Raw genomic sequence first — 20,763 nt, 5'->3', positions numbered from 1 at the left:
TGTTACTTATACCCCATTTATTGTTTATTGTTTTTGTTTCTTCTAGTTGCCTATTGTTCATTATGCGTTAAAACTGAGCCTGATTTTCTTGAAAAAATTAATTGAGAAGAAAATGAATACATCGATGTTATTTCAAATACTGTACAGTGACACCCAGCCAAGATGGTCAATAGTGATAGCCGTTCAGGTTGGTGTTGGGGAAGTGGATATCCTTAATGAATCGTAAACTAACCGGGGCTGAGTGGCTTCATAGGCTTTCATTGTTTGGACCTGCACTGGAATTCAATTAGGTTAACAACCCTCTTCAAAAGAGATTGAGATTGTATCTTTCACAGGGCATAGGAAGTTCCTTCCCTAACCTCATGCTGATTCCTGACCATAGTTTAAATGTTTAAAAAATATTCCATGTAATCGCAAACGGAACACCTTTGCGGGAATAAATCTATGACATATGTATGCATGTGGTTTTAATACTTTCAAGAATATATAAAATAATAGATAACACCAATATATTAAATTATTTGACCAAATCCATTTTTAAAACTTCTTTCTTTTGTTGCAATGAAATGTGTAGCACAATGCATTAACAATCCCGTTATGCTGCACAGTCACCAATATTTAAATATGATTCAAAAGAGATTTACATTATATTAAACTTTATACACTTAACAATCTCTCAATTTATGATCCCTCTTGGGGAAATAGGCTATGCCTCAAATTAAAGAAAACAATCTTCATACATGGAGTGTTAAAATCTAGTTCAAGGATACTGATCTTTGACTCAATTTGTCATACTTGTTTTTTATGTGCTAGATTTTACTTAACTTAAACCAAATTTAGACAAATGGAGTATTAATAGAAACCATAACAAAGCAGCACTGTGTTTTACTCCCTTTGAATGTTTCACCTTATTTGGCGGTATCTGGAAAGTATTACCATATCCCCCAGCTTAAAATGAACTCCATCCATCTCTACAGAGGAGACAGTCTGCAGGGTCGTGTCTCTTCTTATCTCCTCCTTCACATTCCCAGGCAAGTGCCGTGACCAAGCCACCACATAGCCCAAGGCTGGATCGGAAGACATGCTGCTATAGGTACATTTCAGATGGACGCTGTTGCCAATCATCTCTGGGGTAATGACTGGCTTAGAAGATATTGCCAAAGGTCTTGCTAAACAATAACAAATATATAAAAAAAAAATGTTAGCAATAGCAATGACGTATCAACAAGTAAATACTCTATAATAGAAAGTATCATAGGCAGATGTTAAATGTATGCACACCTGTACAACTTTAAGGAAGATTAATCAATAGACAGCACCAGTCAATAACAAACACAAACACACACAGAACCAAATTCATCTTAAATGCAAGATTTGATAGGAAGAAACATCAGTTTACCTTGGCAAACACCATTAACTTCAACTTCTCTGGGAGGGCAGATTTTAGGTTTAACCTCTGTAACAGCTAAAAATAAAGGGAATTAAAACAAACACTGCTTTGTAAACACTAATATTTACAAGGACCATCTGAAAAGGACCAGTAAAGAAATCCAAATATAATTCTAAACCTGCAGTCGTTTATGAGTTATGGAGCCATGGGCATACACTATAATATACTTTGTCTATATGAGGGATGTGCATTAATACCAACTAAATTAATGGCAACCAAAACAGGTTAATAGAACACACCTCAAAACAAATTTCTAAACAATATGATTTTGCAATATTAGTTTTCTCTTGTTATTTCAGGTATTTCTTTTGCAATTATTGAGTTGCTAATTAAAGCAAATACTGGTTTTATATATGCCTATACACATGAAAATGCAGTGTATAGCTTTGGCATGTGTCTTGTCTCATAGGTTTGAATCATATGGGGGTGGCACATTTAAATGTATACTTTCCTCTATATTTTACAAGTAATATATAAATATATATTTCTTATTACTACTCCCCCTTAATAGTTGTTAATACTCCACTGCTAGGAACATCTTTGTCATAGTTTACTAATATAATACTATAACATCTGCCAGTACATAACCTGTATATTTCTCCTGTGCTGTTTGATATTTTCACAACAGGGGAGTGTAGCATGAATGAACTGCAGAGGAATGATTGGCAGCAGTGACATTTCTAAACTGCCATCTACACTTCATGCACTCAAATCAACAGCTAGGATAGAGCACCAGCATGACTCTAGGTAATCTCAGCTTTGGGTAACTAATTTCAAATCAGCTCATTCAGTGGAAAGAAAACTTTCATGAATATTCTATCAGTTAATAAGTATGCGGCATTGATATTCGAAAAATAATTACACTGATTATTAAGCTGGAGAAAATGCAGCATGTTTTTTAAGCATCTAATGTATTGTTGAACGTTAAATCTGTCTCACTCTGGAGTAGTACGGAATGTGTTTTGTTAGCTGATGATAAACATAAATTAATTAAGGATACACTGGATTCGGTTCGCTTTAATTCATGAAACACCACATCATAAAAAGCTGACAGAAACGCTATTTGGGTCAAACTGTTCTGTGTAGGGACAATGAGATAAACCATTTTTGTTAATATATAAAACAATCAAAATAAAATCAAATGGGAGGCAAAACAATATACAATTATAGGTGATTGGATCACGTAAGAATACAAGGGTGTGTCATTGGAATGTACAGTTCTTCATTATGCTTACCTTCTGCACAGTAGCCCATGCATCCCTGAGTTGGTTGTAAAAAATAAACAAAGAACTCTCCACAGTTTCTCACAGAGACTGGAATTCTAAACAGACAACAGTCTTTGGTGCTTCCTAGGAAGAACTGCCATGTGGCGCAGGCTGATAGCTGCTTCACGTCCCCGAGGCGAGGCAGGGAGCCCTCTTTCAAAGAAAGCCACACAGGAGCTTGGGTTCCGCACTTGTTCATCTGAGAAGCAGTACAAATGAATGATTTCTCTGCTTGCTGTTCAGTTTCAAAAGAGTTAAAGCACAGATAAACTACTAAGAACTTAAAATCAGTTGTTACTTATCTGGACTTACATTATATTTATTTTTGATATCATACTTTAAGACATTAAAGTGAGTAAACACTTCATTTGTATAGCAAATCACTGGCTGCCACAGTTCCTTCTAAGGTCAACGACCTGTATAAATCAGGCCAATGCAGAGGCACGAAGAGCTTCCTTCTCCTTTAAAATACAGCTACTCCTGTAACTTATCACACGAGTCTTAACATAAAGTGTTTGTGTGTGTGTATATATATATATATATATATATATATATATATATATATATATATATATATATATATATATATATATATAGTATTTCTCACCCAAGTAAAAACTCACACATGCACACGCACACACACACACACACACACACACACACACACAATGTGACCTGAGAATACTTCTTGTGAAGTTCAATTGAATAGCAGTATTCAATAACAATAAAAATAATTTGAATTGCAATATACACTAAGAGGGTTTTAGTACATGTGTTTTAAAATGCCATCTGATATTATTTTTCATAGTTTTTAAATCATTGAAACATATTTCAAGTCCTTGTAAACCACGTAGATGCAATTGTATGTATAAATGAATTTATATTGTATTTCTGCTATTGTTTGTCTCAATGTAGTGATATCTTGAAGTAGAAAATAACAATAAACAATTACTATTGTCTCTGTTGAAATCAAAAGGTGCAGTTCTGTATGCAAACATGCAATCTGCATCCTTTATTGTAAAAAGAGAATTGCTAATTAACATTACTTTAAACTAGGGACAAACACACCCAAAGCAGGCACATTTCAGATATACTGGCTACTGCTAAGCTGGTTTGTGTCTTGTGTTTTGCAATGGAAATATTCTTTGTTTGTGATGGTGGGAAATAAGAATATTATTACATTCCTTACCAGTTCAGTATCCTCAAATGTATGTTTGTCTAATTCTCCATTGTTGTTTCTATATTATTTATCAAACATCCTAATTAATGTCCCTTATCAACCACAAAAAAATTAGTAAATTGAAAGTTTCTCTCTAGAAGTACACTTGCAGAATGAAACTGCAGTTTCATACCCCTAGTGGTTATTGCTAAAACCACCACTCTTCAGAAATACACCTTTTGGAAGGAGTCTTTTCAGATGCAGACCCAATGTTTGAAAAGTATGTTACTTTACAAGCCTGGTAAATAGTGATCAATGTAGAGACAATAATACAGAACTATGTACAATACACATAATACAATATTACATAAGTGAATGTACGACTGCATTAACTCTGCTTACTTCTATGCATTCAGTTGGCATCTCTGCTGGTTTGTTATTGATCATGAACCGGTACCATCCAGATGACAGTGAGTGATCGCAGATCAAGTCCTGGATCGCTGTGTGTTGAAGATCAACTGAATCAAAGTCAATGCTGCGGTAAGGATTCTGTAGGATTTGATATCCACCTGGGTAACACTCTGGAGCTGCAATAATAATAATAATAATAATAATAATAAATAATAATAATAATAATAAATCAGGTAATAAGTTAACAGAGATTCACTGAATCTAACCTGATCAGACTTGTATAACTCTTGATTAAAACTGAAAGGTAACAACAGCAAATACAATTGGCATTGCAAAGCACCTTTCATGCCTAAACACTACATTTCAACAATGACGGTACTTCCAAAAACGTTTAAGAAAAATTGCATCAGTTTGTACTACTACAGTACAAGTTTTTAACCTGACCTGCTTTCCATTACCCCCACTGGCTCAGTTTTCAGTGCATTGTATTGGTGGTCCCAACCCTACAGAATTTATAATGAAAATCGCAACACCTATTTGAATTTACAAAGGAACTGAGGAGAATATACTATTACATGCAACAGATAACAGGATCCAGTCAAGAATTGTTTTGTCTCTGTCTCAGAGAAAAGCAAAAAAAGAAAAACACATTTCAGCACAGTATGTGAAAGGATTCTCAATTATAAATACAGTATTTTAAATGTATAATTCCCACGATCAGCTAGTTGATATGTAATGGCAATTAATTAGACTCCTGTCCAGAATCTATTCTCAGGTGTCATTTCACAGCACATTTGAGTTACACGAACCGAGTGTGTGTGTGTGTGTGTGTGTGTGTGTGTGTGTGTGTGTGTGTGTGTGTGTGTGTGTGTGTGTGTGTATTATACACATCATTTTTGGGGTAAATTACATTACTACCCAACTAAGATTATATATTAGTAAAAATATTTAATTAAACAAAAACAAACAAAAGAAACACTCAAAATGAGAGGTATATTTTACATTATTCTAATAAACAAATATAGAAATAAAAGTTAATTTTAAAACAGTCTGTGTCTACGATATCCTCTTTACAACTCACAATAATGCTCAGGCAGGTTTTCTACCCCCAACCCTAGTGTCCGGAAGGTTTGCAGTCTGTGCCCCGAAGATTTTGGACATTCTGCTACCCTGACATAGGCAACAGTATTCCACTTCGCTTCATGAATTACAATAAGATCCTTTGCATAGATGAAGGCTGCATTCTAGATCCAAAATGACCATAAAAAATTTAAATAAATGAGCAGTAAATACTTTCAGTATGCATATCAAACTTCATTGTATTCAGCTTAGTGTAAAGGTCACTACTATTAAATCTCCAGTTTAACATCTTGTCTATCAATCAAAGTACACACTATCGTTCAATACAGCTCTTTCTCGTGCCCTACACGCTTCCCACAGCCACAGTGACTGAAAGTGATTTTGTAGGTGTTGTGTAGACTGCAGCTTGTCATCCTCATGGGTTACACTGCTGACTGTGCAAAGCAAAGTCATTACAACTTCACACTGTTTTAAGATGTTGTATTAGTTTGAGTTTTCAAAAGGCATTAATAAAGCTATATTTAAAAAATGCTATTCTGCACTGTAACTGCTTTTATCCCTTTCTCTTTTGTGGCTCCTATCCATTTTACTAGTGCAGATGTGGGTGCATTATTGGGTGCCCTTCACAGGCAGCGTTCTTGAATATTTGACAAATGTTCAATTTTCTAAGACTAATTACATAAACCTGATGTACTATAACAGGATTTGTAATCACTGATATGACTAGTAATCTCTAGTGATGTTTGTGAAGGACTAGGCAGTGCCCCCTTACTTACTAATTTGCTGCAACATTTTGATCGCAAATGAGAATCTTAAACTGCACTTACAAATTGGGAGAAATGCAGTACTTTGTTTTGCAGCTTGAATGATTTGCCAACATGTAATCAAACAGCGTTTAAAGACTGCTCTGGAAAATAACAGGGATCTTTATTGTCCACAAAGTAGACAGGATTTCCAATTAACAGTTCATTTTGAAGAACTAAAACATTGCAACAGGACTTAGGGGAGTGGAGCAGAGACATATTTATATGTAAAAGATTATACAAGGATGACATGTTATTTTCAAGAAAATTCTCGATGGTTCACAGTAAAATGCTTTAAAACAATTTGATGCAGTTTGTTTTCAGCTAACCCTGAAGCCAACACTGACATGTGAGGTTTTTTTACTTTGAGCTTTTTCCAGCAAGAGTCACATAAGGCAACAATGTATGACTGCAACACTAGAGGATTCACTGCTGCAAAAAGTGACAAAAAGATAGATCCCAGATTTCTAAGTATATGCTTTTACTCCTTGGTCACTTTGTCTGACGGAACAGCTTTTCCCTTTCTATGTCTATATACTAAGCAGGGCCGTGAATTTATATTATGTTGCACTTCAACTACTGTGGCATTTTATAAAGCATGTCCAAACAGACAATGAAAAATCTTTATTACTGGTCATGGCCTACTGGCATGTTCAATTGTACACCATAATGTACAGTTTGCGCTTCATTTTGAAGTGACCTTGTAAAGAAATGTGTTAAAGGATTAGACCGATTTTAACCATAGAAAAGGTACGAATATTTAATGTATTGTTCTGAGTATTTATTTTATTTTATTTTTTTGCCTTCTGGTGTGTATGTGTGTATGTGCATTTTACGTACAAAATCTTGGATATAAATGTGTCTCTCTGGTAAGTTGTGTGCAGTTTAAACCTGTTATGTAGATTTCAGTAAAAGTTACCCAAACCTCTTTGTTCTATTAAGTAAACTCTGTAATAGGGCTTTAGGGCATTTAGTTTTTTATACTGTTAGGTGACAAAAAGTACTTCAGAAGTGAGCGTCTTTAATACACTAATAATCATTACTATTAACTAATATCTTACAAGCAAAAAAAAGAAAGAACAACATGAATATTTCGACAATCACTGTGTTATTTTTATATAGTACCTTTCATAGCAGACCACCATCACAAAGCATTTCACAAGATATGAGACTAGGGTGTATGAAATGCATCAGCTGCACAATCACTTACAATGTTTCACATGAAAGACAGAGCACAAGGAGGTTAAGTGACTTGCTCAGGGTCACACAATGAGTCAATAGCTGAGCTGGGATTTGAACAATGGACCTCCTGGTTATAAGCCTGTTTCTTTAACCACTGGACCACAAAGCTTCCTAGGAATACTGCATACTATGCAACAAGTCAGACCAAAAGAATAGTATATAACATTGTTTTTAATGTCACCAGAATGCTGAGCCATCAATCACTGTGGTTTACATTTAATGGACAATAACTAACACAAACTGGGGAGTAACAATCACAGTCATTAATTAAATTAGTACTTACAATGTTCTTAGTGCTAATGCTAAGGTTAGGGCAAAGGCCAGGTTTCTGGTAATATAAAATTAACAGCTGTTCTGGTAAAGCTTTGTAATCATTTCTCTTAATGTCTAGGGGGTTATCAGTAGGTTAACAAATTCCTATTTCTACACACTTATAGGAATATTAGAAAGCACTTACTACTACCAGAAAATTAAAATGAGAACAAAATAAGCTTTAACTTCAATTATATATAATCATTGATGCATCATGCCACGATTAAATTTGACAGAGAGTTATTACAAAATTTGGATGATTCAAAATGGAGCTATACAGTCAGCAGTGGTAGGCTGGAATGTGTTACAGCTGGTGGCACAGACATGCTGAGACAGGAAGGCCATGCAAGTCTTCAAGAGGGGTCTGTTAAAACATGACATGGATTGTAAATAGCTGTACCAGACCTTCCATAATTTGTCCAAAAATGTTGCAGTAAATAGCCAATCTCTTCAGCAGGGACACGGGACATTCCTCTGTGTAAAAGGCTGTCTTTATTAAACTTTCATGTCCATTGTAAACAATGCACTTGACCCAAATAGTGTAGACCACAAAACAGGAGTACTTTCTGTCCAGCTCTTTGTTCCTCCTATTTTTTAAACAGTTTAATCAAACCAATTAAGCCAGCACCTTGACCCAGTCAGAAGTTGTGCATTTATTTATTTCCTGTCAAACCTGCAGTTTAATAACCCTCCGGAAATGTAGAATTCCTTCCCAGTTATTTTTGGGCAATGTTTGTACTTATAAATAAATTGCAGTGTAAGGTGTATAAAAACACCCAGTCTGAAACTGTTTGCTGTAAAACATTGACACTGAACTTTGTCCTCTACATAGCTCCCCACAGATTTTGGAATATTTTAGTTTTTCCATTGATAAATGTTTGGACTTGTCAATTCCAAAGTGCTTCAGCCTTATTTTAATGCTACTTGAGTCTTTTAGTTTTGTTTACAATTCTTTTAAATGGCAGCCCAGAAACATGGCATGATTTCTCAAGACAGTAATCATTCAGTCCACAGCTTTGCCTTGGTTTTGTCCCTTTTGGCTTCAGTACATTTGGTTTGTTATAGATCAAGAAGTGGGGGAGAGTATCTGGGAGTTTGCAAGATAACCAGGCAGATTGCAGGCAGTATTTTGAATTGGTATGTACTGTAAACATCGTTTTATAGATCTCACTGGCGTAAAAGTCGCTCCCCCCTTTTTGAGACTTCAATTTTAGGAAACCACTTTTTGTGTTTAAAATACTTTAAATTAACAGAGCGTAAAATCAAGTTATACATCCCACACCACATCTCTATTAACCTATGTTATTTTAGCTTATCAAGTTCCCAAACAAGTTCTAGAACATATCTTCTTTGCTTTACTGAACATGTCTTTCCAAAACCATACTTAGACAACAGTTCCAGCTGCACTGGTTTTTACAAATTTGTTGTATTAATTCAAATTTAAAATAAACGTATTAAACAGTGCTGCTTTCATCAATTAAAAAAGCAAATAAACAATAAACTAAACAGTGCACCATCTAATAACCAATAAACAGAACATTTTAGTGTTGCATATGGTGCAGTACAATTGCATTCCATTTTCAGCTGTAGAAATACGTTCATTTTGTTTTGTTGATCAGAACCATAACCATACACATACTTTACAAATGTTCCACTGCACTGTACTGACATGTAGAACAAGTTACAGTCTGTATTAAAGTCATTCAAAGTACTGTAAAATGTTTTTTACATCGGGCCATAAAAACGTTCCTCTTCTATCAGCGCATTTTTATTAAGTTTATCTTTGTTTCGTCTCCAGTCCATAAGGAAATTCATAGAGATTGACAGCTGTTGCATTAACAGTGAAGCAGTATAGCTGTGATGGCCCTGCCAACTGCCTACAAAATCGACTTATACAATGTTTTTTTTTTTTTTTTTTATCTTACAAACACCTTTAAACATGGAAAACATGATTTTAAATTCATCTTCACCATGGTTTACATTAAGACTGGTATTCTACCTCTGTTTTGTGAAACTTTTATTTTTTACTCTCCTGTCACACCAAATTAGATTGAGTTCTAAGTAGCTGTAAAATAAACACTTTTCCCAAGTCAAGGGTTTCTTCTAGTTAACCAGTTTAAAAATAGAGTAATTAGAATCATAAATCACTCAACTATTCTGCAGGGAGCTGTTCTCTTAACCTTTTGTATGTTCAAGAAGGTATTTAACATATTTCCGCTAACTAATCGTAACTAATATACTGCACATCATAATCTGTAATATCTTTTATATTTTCATACACTCTCACATTGGCTTTCATGACCAAGACTGTAAAAAGGTCTTCAATTTTTTTGATACTGTATAAACATATTGAGGAAACATGGGTTTAGCTTATTTACCAAGTAAATAAATTCCTTCAATGCTCCAGCCATAAAAAAGCCAATCAAGTGACAAACAAAATGTGTCTTTATAATAAACAAACAAATATACATGTTAATAATAATAATAATAATAATAATAATAATAATAATAATAATAATAATAATAACAACACTACTACTACTACTACTACTACTACTACTACTACTACTAATAATAATAATAATAATAATAATAATAATAATAATATGGTGAAAAAAAATGCCTTGGATGATTTGTAAACAGCACAAAAAAAGTGTCTCAGAAATAAATACTTTACGCTATGAAAAACCTTTAAATCACATTGCAGGTGAGACGGGATAGCAGATGGAGAAGGGAAGAGTAGACTCATTTTGGGCATTGCTGTCAGCACATGTAGTATCAAACAGCTGATTGCTACAAGGATAAGGCTTGGTGCCAGCTCTTGTCAGACAAACACAGAACCTGCAATGAATGTCTATTTCAATGGCATGCAAGGAATTCTATATAATGCAATTCTGACAGACCAATGAAGTGAACAATAAAGACATGAGATAGCCGTCTGTTTTACTATTATGTGAATGGATTGTGACTGCTTTGCTTTCATCCTTACATTATGTGATCTGGAATACTCACATTATAATGTGTTTACTGTGCAAAAGCACTGTGAAAGAACAAGTAGGGTCAATCATAATCATGCAAGGTAGAGAATTGTTAACATGATTAGCCATGGTAAAATATTTTAAGTGCACGTGACAAAGTTAGTACACTTCATTAGCAAGATTTATTTAAGAGTGAAGCATATGCATTGTATCCAAAAGTCTTTGCTTGGGCACAAATGCTGCTTCCCTTCTTATTGCCAATAAATGATATAGATATAGCTTAGAACACAAGCCATTCAAATTGCACATATGGCATAGTAAATATTACATTTAATAGTTTATTGTCCAACTTTGATAGTTAAGAAATAAATAGATAAAAACTACACTGACTTTTCATCCTCACGTTGGGTGACGTTCCTCCTGAAGGTGAGCAATTGTTTTGGTGGGAGGGGAAAGGTATTGGTTTGATACTCTGGAATATATTAGCTTTTATATATATTATATCTCTGCCGGTGAGTATGAAGTGAACCTAGGTTTAGGACAGTGGTTTGACCGCTATTTTGTTATCCCATCCGGACATGAGTGCTTATTTGGTTTGGCTAGTGTATTATGACCAGTAAGTCTGTGGTTTGAGTTTGTCTTCGAATTTAAAACATTCCGTAGTCAGCGTACATAAACTTATCAGCATTAATAATAGATTCACAATGTTTGATACCTGTTTGCCTCAGAAATGTTAGGGAATGTGTAACTATATCCGCTTCACTTACGGGGACATACAAATAACAAAAACTGGGTATGACAAGTGGAATATCTCTGCCACTCATCTTCATTGGGATTCCAAATCCTGTCACCCTGCGATAAAACAATAGGGTACAGTTTGAATAAACCAACGTCCATTTGGCATATCAGCCAAACTCAAAGCGGAAGCATCAGTCCATGTATTTGAATATGGTAATTATTATTAAGACAAAAGGGATAAACTTGAGCTTACAATATTACAACAATCTAATAGTGCATGTTAGGGCTTTATTGCTACAAAGATATAAATGAAACTGTACTGAAAATAAAATGGCCAACTTTAAAAAAAAATGCACCAAGCTGCAATAAAATAAAAAAAAAAAGACTATGAGGTTATAATTAAACAGGAATCTGACAGCAGAATGTCTGACACCTAATGAAAAAAAAAATTGAAGAAAGTAACATTGTATAACATAAACTCTGAACTATTGTATTTTAAAAACTTGGACATTTAAAAATATGCATATAGTAAATCATGTTTTTGTTATGGCTTGTTCAACTAGTGGTTTACTACTTGTTCATTCTGATATTATCAGTGAAAGGTACATATATGATGATATAGCATATTTCCCACTTATAGCCACAGGGGCAGTGTTGCAAGGGATAGGTTAACGGTTTGCTTTACAGTAACTAAGGTAACCAAAATATGTAACATCCATAGAAAATAGATCTTTAAATGACTAACTCTAACAATCACCTTCATTCAGTTTTTCCAATTATGGTAAAAAAAAAATATTATAAAAAAATGATAAATGGCATACAATGCAATGTCAAGCAGAAAACAAGTACCCATGGCAATAATACTGTTTGTGTTATTCAATAATAATGACCCACTTCAAGTGGCTTGTGTGAGAAGGTTTATTATCAGGTCAATATCATATTGCAGCATGACACCACATGTCATAACCTTGACAAAAGACAGATTATAATGCCCATTTCACCCATGATAAATTAGCTTCACAAGATAGACACTGACATAGGGTAGAATTTTGTTATTACATGGAATATGTCAGTTGTATTTAATTATATTCCTATCATGCTTATTGTATTATTTTTTTTATGCATTAAAACATCTAATATATTTTGCAGTTACACAATGGACATACCCATGATCCAGAAAAAAATAGCTAAAGCATCAACTATAAACAATGGTTTGCACACCCAAAAGTACCAACAGTCCACGAATGAGAATCACCCACCAGAGCAAGATGGTCCAATGCACTAGGTTTGTAAGCTTTGCATATGGCACCACAAGCAACGCATAGCTTTCTGTAAGAGGGTTAGAATTAGCATGTACTTTAATAATTAACATAAATGTGTTTTAAAGTTTAGTTTAATGTAATTGAGCAACTACAGGTTTAGTAAACAAGGTAACTAAGAGGTCAGGGGTGGAAGTGTTAATCAGTCAATTAAGCCACATTTACAAATACACCTGTTTCACAGGTGTGAGGATTAAGCAAACATCTAAATGATGGATCAAGGTGGAGGCTACGGTGTACAAGAAACTGTTTTCTTTGTGCATGCTGCAAAAAGCAAAAAGTAAAGGTAGTCATCCAGAGCTAGTGCCAGTTATGTAGAATTTGCATTCCAAACCTCTTGGATTTCTGAATGGGCTTCATCAAACAGTTGGATTAAAAATAATATCACCTCAAGCAAGCATTTACAAAGTCAAGGCCTGTGTTACTGTATATCCATTGAAAGACAGATTATCATCATTTCAGCTTTAGCAGCACAATCCAAACATTGGCCTGTGCCCTGGTAATTTAAATTTTTAATTTCAGTTTTTTTCAAAGTCATAAACTGTTGTCTCGACTGCCCTAGTCGTATTGGGAAAAGGACAAAAAGGCCACTCCAATAGGAACCAGACAAGCTTACAGTTGATGGGCCGAACGCCCTCCTCTCATCTGATCATGTTCTTGTATTGTTTATATTCTTATTGATTTAAATTGTATGTATGTCATATAATACAGTCTTTTTGAATATAAGTGAGTTCTTAATTCTTTCTTTCTTTGCTTCTGTTTTGCAACAGCTACCACAGAACCACCAACCAACACTTTTTGATAGGCCAGAGTATTCCAAACTAGCCTAACTGAATAATATGTTTTAAGTTTTCAGTTGTGTTTGTTATTTCACTACGGCTTGCAGGAAAAATATAAAATAAAACCTGATTATGAAACTTTGAGCCAAATGTATTTTAGTTTTCTAGTTTGTTTAACTGTACAGAGATAAAAACCAAGCCCATGTTCTGGTCAGTGTTACTCCTTCATCGGTGTGTTTATGTAACTGTGCTTGATGTTTCAATCAAGGAAACACTGCAGACTTACATAAGCATAACATCACTAATCAGAATGACCCTTCATGTTTCCTACAGCTGCGTGTTAGTTTTGCTGATTCTTTTGAATGTCCTTGGAGGCAAGCTATGCAAGGCTTAAACTTAGTCTAGGGAAATCACAAACAGAATCTGTACAAAGCTACACTATACAGCCTTTGATTTTCAGCCCTGAACTCAGCTGCCCTAAAGGTACATTTCAGATTTTTAGCTATACACATTTTTTTTCTTCTTGCATAAATATATTGTAGTTTTCTACCGCTCAATAATTGCAAGAGTGTAACTGCTTGGTATTTAGCAAACCATTTTCTGAGAAAGATAACTTGTGTACCTAAAACCTCTGAGCGATGCAAACAAACTTTAATGGAAAAAAGTTTGCCTTCTGATGAGGGTGAGTGGACAGAAAGCTAAATTAAAGATTTGGAAACAGCAAATCATATTTTAGCATACAAATAAAAATATTGTGGGACACAAATTTTTTAAAGGATATCTATTTGGTTGCTTCCCATTTAAGAGTGAAAAGAGAAAGACCATTATAATACGTTTTTTTTGTTTCCTTCATGAGAGCTGTACTGTTGAAAAGGGTTGTAAAGTACAGCACATTTTTACATCAGAAGATGACACAGCAATAAGGCATCTCTAAGGATACAGACCAAAGAGCTATTTTCCAAATGTACTGTACTATAAAATTACTTTTGCACTCTCACTAATCCAATACACAATACTACATACAGATTAGTGTAAATAAAAATGAACCAATGAAATGTATCAGGTATCACTCAGTATTGAAGTGGAAATACATTCTTACAGCCTCCAGTTTTAACTGTTACCCACAAGGAGTGTATTTAATAAATGAATTGTCTGAAATAGTTTCTGTACCATAACTAGAAGATCCTTAACTATTTGATTGATTATTTTATGTTTTCTTATGTACATTTGAATTGCAATTAAAGTTATTGCACCTGAATATGAAACTATTGCATGTAGGTCTTTTCCAGCTGTTCTGTGGAACTTTGAACTTCCTGGGGTGTAACTGCATCTTTTGCCATTTGCTATTCATAAAAAAACATGTGTTTTTATTGAAAAAGTTAACAAAAAAATACCCTTTTGTATATGCTTGACTACATGTGGCTAAAAGTACATTTCCCATCGATCAAAAGAACTTGGAAATCAGACAAGCAGCTTTTACAATGGTGAATAGCATGCACAAAACTGGTCCAACTGGACCTGCACGCTAGGAGGTGCATAGTGTAGTTGGTATATGGTAACAATGTTGCTCATTTGTATGTGCACCTGTTTTTTTATTTATTTTTTGTTTTGTTTTTAATTGATACACATAAAAATATATTTTTAAAAAGTAAATTATAGATACACCCTCACTGTTCCTATGGGGCTAGCTAGGCTATTATTTTGTGGTAAATGAAAACAAACACAGACAGCAATACAGCAACTACTGTATAATCACTTTTGTGGCTTAGTCAATTCTAAAACAGCTGTCTTGGGAATGTGCTCAGAGATGTCAGTACTTCTGCACCTGTAAGTAAAACTGGAAATGTGAACTTCAAAACGTTTACATTCTCAGTTGCAAATAATAAACCAAAGTAAAGTCCTATTGTACAGGCCTTCTGTGTGTAAGCTGAAGAGGGCAAAACTCAAACAAAACATAATGCTCTTGACAATGAATGACTAGTGATTTCCTCCTTGCCCCCCCCCCCCCCCCCCCCAAAAAAATACAATGGTAGATATATTGTATTGGTTTCTATTGTGGGACATGGCAATGACAATGAACTGCAGTACTGTACACTTTCTATCAGAATCACTGGGTATTAGTCACACATATGCTTCCAATAAAATTGCATGTTTACCAGAGTTGACACGATATTGGGCATGACTTTATAAATAAGTATCAAACTATTTAAATCAAACCCTGGCGCTTCTTTAACTGTTTTCAAAAAATATTGTCTAGATTGTAGACTTTAAGTTAACTATTCATTGTCAGAAACAACTGTTTAAAATGTGTTGCTGATCACCTTCTGATTTCTAAATGTTTTAAAATACGTAACAAAAAATAAATAAATAAATCAGAGTAATTAATAAACCGCTATCTTACCTAACCGGGCCAGCGATGTGCAAAGTTGCAATAAAGAAATCCATAAAACGCAAGAATGGCCAAAACATAAAACACGTGGGAGGTAAGACAGTAAGTGATCCATGATAACCAGCGTGTTTTCTTTCTTTCTTTCTTTCTTTTTTTATCCACAGATCATCTGCATTGATTTCTAAAAAACAATCGGTCCCATCTGAAAGTTTTTATTAAGTCAAAAGTCCGTAGTAAGTACTATTCAACCCAGTGTTTTACTTATGTGCATTATCCTGTAGTGTTCCCTGCACGTTGGTATTTCAATTCTCATACAGTTAAACCTCTGTCTGAGCCTGTCCGGCAGAGGCACGGCGAAGACTCACAGTCCTTGCTCCTTGCAAAGTTGGAGGTACAGCAAATGAAAACCCAACTCCCTAGACTCTAATTAACTTCAGAAGTAGGTGGGCCCAGGAAGGGAGAACTGGAGGCAACTGGAGGGGTCTGAATAAGAAAAAAAAAATAAAATAAAAAAATTTGCATATTCCCATTGACAACATCCCAGCATCACGGAATTAAAAAATCTTTACACTTGTGCTGAAGTTGCACAAAAAAGAAAAAGAAAAAAAAAAAAGTAATGCTATCAATTTAATATTTATTTATTTATTTAGAATATGGTGAATGAAACCCAAATGATGCACGTACGGTATGATAATATTCCTTACAATTGTACTGTAAATATAACCTTGTTAGTGGTTGGATAAAAGCGCCTGTCAAAGTAATAAATAATAACAACTATGCAGCTTTCTTTATAATTAACCAAGACATTTATAACTTGTGGTTTAGCATATAACGGTTTGCCACTGTATGTTTGGGAGTAAATTAAACAAATAACAAATTAAAACATAAGCAATAATTTCATATGTATTTATGTATTTATTTATTTTAATGCTATTTCCCTTCCCAGTGCAGCCATTACAGTTTGCCAGTTTGGGTTTATATCAAATACTGTAAATTAATACCTGTAGGCCTATATGACTAGCTTCGCAGCAGACAAAGAAAAACACTGTGTGCACAGTGACTGTGACATTGTTTTGTTTTACTTTATTACTGGCTACCTTCATGGTAGTTCATTTCTTATTGTTCATAATCATTAGCAGAAAGGGCCATGTTTACTATGGAACACATATTCTAACTCTTCGCTAGTGCCTTGGAAACCTTATAGTTGCTGGAAACTCTTAGTTTCTTATTGTTCTTTATATTATCATTGTTGTCTAACTGTGATGGTGGCACCCATGATGAATAAACAAAATACAATCTTTTCATGCAAGTCATAAATAATATTTTTAAAACTAGCAAACATTCAGAATGGCAATACATATCTGATTTCTAACAAAAAAAAAGGGTTGACATGTCTCAGGAGAGCTCACTTAGCAAATCATAGTCAACAGCCAGACAGCTGTTCTATGTCCCTGGCTCAAGACAATTGCTTTGGTGGATCAGAGTGATGGATGATTTGCAGAAGAGTTGCAATGAACTGGAATGCTTTAATCTATATGCAAACCCATTTGAGTGTCACTATTCCATTAATTAAGAATTTCACTGCAAAGTTTTCTGCCTGCAAAAAAGTCTCCTTGCTACGCATATTTGTCTCTCATTAGGAACAATCCGTATTTAATGTTTGCTTCAGAATTGCGTTCCATTTTTTAAATCAATTAAAAGTTGTAATGACTTTCCACTTAAAGTTATCTTTTCCCCCTTGCATCTGTAAATCAACGGATGCAGCAACATCTGCCATTTTCACTAACAGACTTTTTAAAACTGCATCATCACATTCAGGGAAATCGCTTTTAAGTTCTGAATATTTATAATATTAAAAAAAAAAAAAAATGGCATCTGTTACATTGCAAAGGAAATAGGCATAATGCTAGATAACCTATTTCTCAATTTATGTTTAAGCTATGATTTGAGTTTGCAGTTTCTCGTATTTCGTCTCATTAAGACAAAATTATCCAAATTCCAACAACCACAAATATGTTTTATTGGCATGCTTTAGGTAACAATACTCTTGCAATTGAATCCCTAATTTCAAATGTCTCCTTCAGTAATCCTTTGAAATATCTATATAACAACATGCTAGCTCTGTCGGATTAGTGCATAAAAGATCACCCTTTTCATAACTGATCTCGATTTAAGTTACTGGGGTTTGGGGGTTAGAAATAAACTAAACCAATGATCACAGAAGGGTGGTACTGTATTCTCCCTGGTAGGACAGCACATTTGGCCAAAAAACATTATAGTTAGTCAAGTCTCCACCTGTCAAGAATGGCATCCTGCTAATTTATCACATGCTGTCCACGGGCCATGTGGATTTTTGTTCACTTGGCTTCATGTTTAAAAAGGAGAAAAACCTAGAATAGGGAAGCCTTGAAAATTTTTAAAAATAAATTAAATCAGAAGGAGTATATGTCAATAGCTATGATCTGGCTGAATCTTTCTTTTAAATACTGGATCTTTTTTTTTAAGACGTAGGAGAACATGGACATGTAGCAGCTTACAAGGAGAATGTTGTAAGTAATCATTTCTCAAGCCATACACGAAGCCGTGTCTCAAATAATAAATGACCAGTAAACACAATCTGTTTAATAAACTACTAGTGTACAGTGTTTCCTTGAGTCTGTGTTCTTTGAAGAGCGTTTCCATCTGGAATTCCTTTAATTGATTAAAGAGTACCCCTAATGATAGCATACAGTTCACTAGCAACACAACTTTAAAAAAAAAATAGTAATCAGTGGTACCAAGGAACATGTCAGACAAAAAAAAAAGATGCACATCAAAGAATGTAACCTTATATTTACCAGATTAAAGACCCTGAGAGATAACATCTGATTTTAAATAGATAATGACAAACAGTTTACAAGTAATGCAAATTTATACACTGCCAAGCAAAGTTCAAATACTAACTTGTGTACTGAAATATACAGTACTGTATCAATACTAAATTATATTCTCTTTAAACTGCTCTAATTGTACTTACAGCTTTTAATCTTTTTATTTATTTAAGTATAAGCTGTATATGTTTTTGTGTGTGTGTGGGTGGGGTGGGTGGGGGGGTGGGGGGGGGGTGATCCAAGTCAAAGCCAATCGGGTTCTGAGATAAAGACTAATTAAATGATTTATTGATTTATTGATTTTAGTCTTCACCTAGATATTTAAACATGAATAATGGATTAAAAAGCTGTTAAAGTTACAAAACTTGTTAGGTGATCCAACACCATTTTGCATTGGTACAGCAAGGAAACCAATTGTGAACAGTACAATATTTAAAGTAAAACTCAAATTACGTTTTTCAACTAAAATTAATAGACATGATTTGCTGTTGTTGCTCGTCTTCCTGGTTATTTAATTGTATACAATCAAATTTGTACAATTCTAACTTGAAGGTAGCCAATTAAGTAGAATGATACTTATGCAAGCCACATAACAAGGGAAAGGTTATTAAACATAATGGGATTAGCAGAACAGATAATACAATTGGTGTGAAACATTGGCAGTGTCTTATTTCTATTTATAACAACAATATTATGGCAACTTTTAAATATGGATGCCATTTCTCTGAGAAGGGTTCTATGATCAAAACAGTACTAAGAACTGCAGACAGGGTCACAATCCTCTTGTCAAATGGTATTCTTTAAATTGATATCAAGGCCTTTTCTCTCTCCATAGCAACATTGCAAAAGAATAATATAGAGTTCTGCATAAGAAACTGTGCTTTGTTTCCAAATACCCTAATTGCAAAATCATAGTGTCAGCACTGATGGTAGTCTGATAAATAACAAACCTCCCTCTTTGCAATTGTCACAGTATTTGCAGCAAAGATTGAATCGCCAGTGGTTCATAATAGACTGTATAAATAAAGAGAAACTTAACAGCAGCTCCAAAGTATTATCCATGAGTTGCTTACATTTGTGAATGTGTCTAATCTGTATCTTTAGTGTCTAGACTAATCCGCAGAGAATCTTGTAAATATCCTATGCAATTAAAATAAGAGCACTGCACCCAAACCACAATGACTATTTATAGTAGTGTTTGGCATGTTCAAAAGGATCAGCCTTTTTTTCTGCATAACCATGATAACAAGATTAGCAAAGTAACATAATTAAAAGGCAGGATAATGCTTTTTCAAATCTTACTTTTTTAGATGAAGACTGGGAAGAGGTCAAAGTTAAGAAGCTAGTATCTGAGCCTCTCAAATCCAAGGGAGCAAATAATCTGTCATTTCCTTTCCTAAAACACTTCCAAGGGTTTTCAACCCAGCAGGTTTCTTGTACTGATTACTTTTTTTAATACAAAAAAGAATAATCAATTTTGTGTTTGAATATTATTTGGCATAAATCTTGTAAATAAGTGTTCTTTTCCCTACATGACCCTGTATTGTATTATTCCTTATTCCACTAGCTGCTTACAGTGTTTGCAATAGATATAAACTGAGTTGTTCCCCATATTCTTTAGCATTTAGCATACGATAATAGCTTTTACATGCAATTGCTGTTTGTTTTACAACATTAGGTAATTGCATTATGCTCAAATTATCAGAAGCTGAGAAGCTGCTCCTCAACCCTAGTTGCCAGACATATGTAACACAGGCTAGAGCAGTCCAAGTCCCTACGCTGGTATTCAACAGCACCATCTAGTGAAAACTCACTGTGGATCCAGTTTATACAGGCATTACTAGAGAAAAAGCAATGGGAGAACGTTATTGTAAGTGTTGGTGTGGGGCCTGTCTAACTACTTGTATTGTTAATTATATAAAAAAGTGCTTGTTGAATAAATTGTTAATTGTTAATTTATGTAAGGTA

The 20,763-nt window shown here is 34.3% G+C and overlaps 1 protein-coding gene across 1 annotated transcript in view; it reads right to left on the bottom strand.

Annotated features, from left to right (window-relative positions):
• Window positions 1-16,307, bottom strand: part of si:ch211-246m6.5 (von Willebrand factor D and EGF domain-containing protein) — a 64,491-nt gene extending 48,184 nt beyond the window's left edge. Inside the window, exons 1-5 of the mRNA XM_041262816.1 lie at window positions 15,938-16,307; window positions 4,277-4,461; window positions 2,686-2,914; window positions 1,400-1,465; window positions 937-1,169 (exon numbers count right to left, since the gene is read on the bottom strand). Of these exons, the coding sequence (XP_041118750.1) occupies window positions 937-1,169; window positions 1,400-1,465; window positions 2,686-2,914; window positions 4,277-4,461; window positions 15,938-16,040 (816 nt within the window). The 5' untranslated portion in view covers window positions 16,041-16,307. The remainder of the gene's footprint in view (window positions 1-936; window positions 1,170-1,399; window positions 1,466-2,685; window positions 2,915-4,276; window positions 4,462-15,937) is intronic.
• Window positions 16,308-20,763: the final 4,456 nt, after the last annotated feature.

The sequence above is a fragment of the Polyodon spathula genome, chromosome 11 (genome assembly GCF_017654505.1).
Source record: "Polyodon spathula isolate WHYD16114869_AA chromosome 11, ASM1765450v1, whole genome shotgun sequence".
NCBI classification, from domain to species: Eukaryota; Metazoa; Chordata; class Actinopteri; order Acipenseriformes; family Polyodontidae; genus Polyodon; species Polyodon spathula.
The sequence above is the reverse complement of the archived record's forward strand: the minus strand, read 5'-3'. Positions and strand labels throughout refer to the sequence as shown.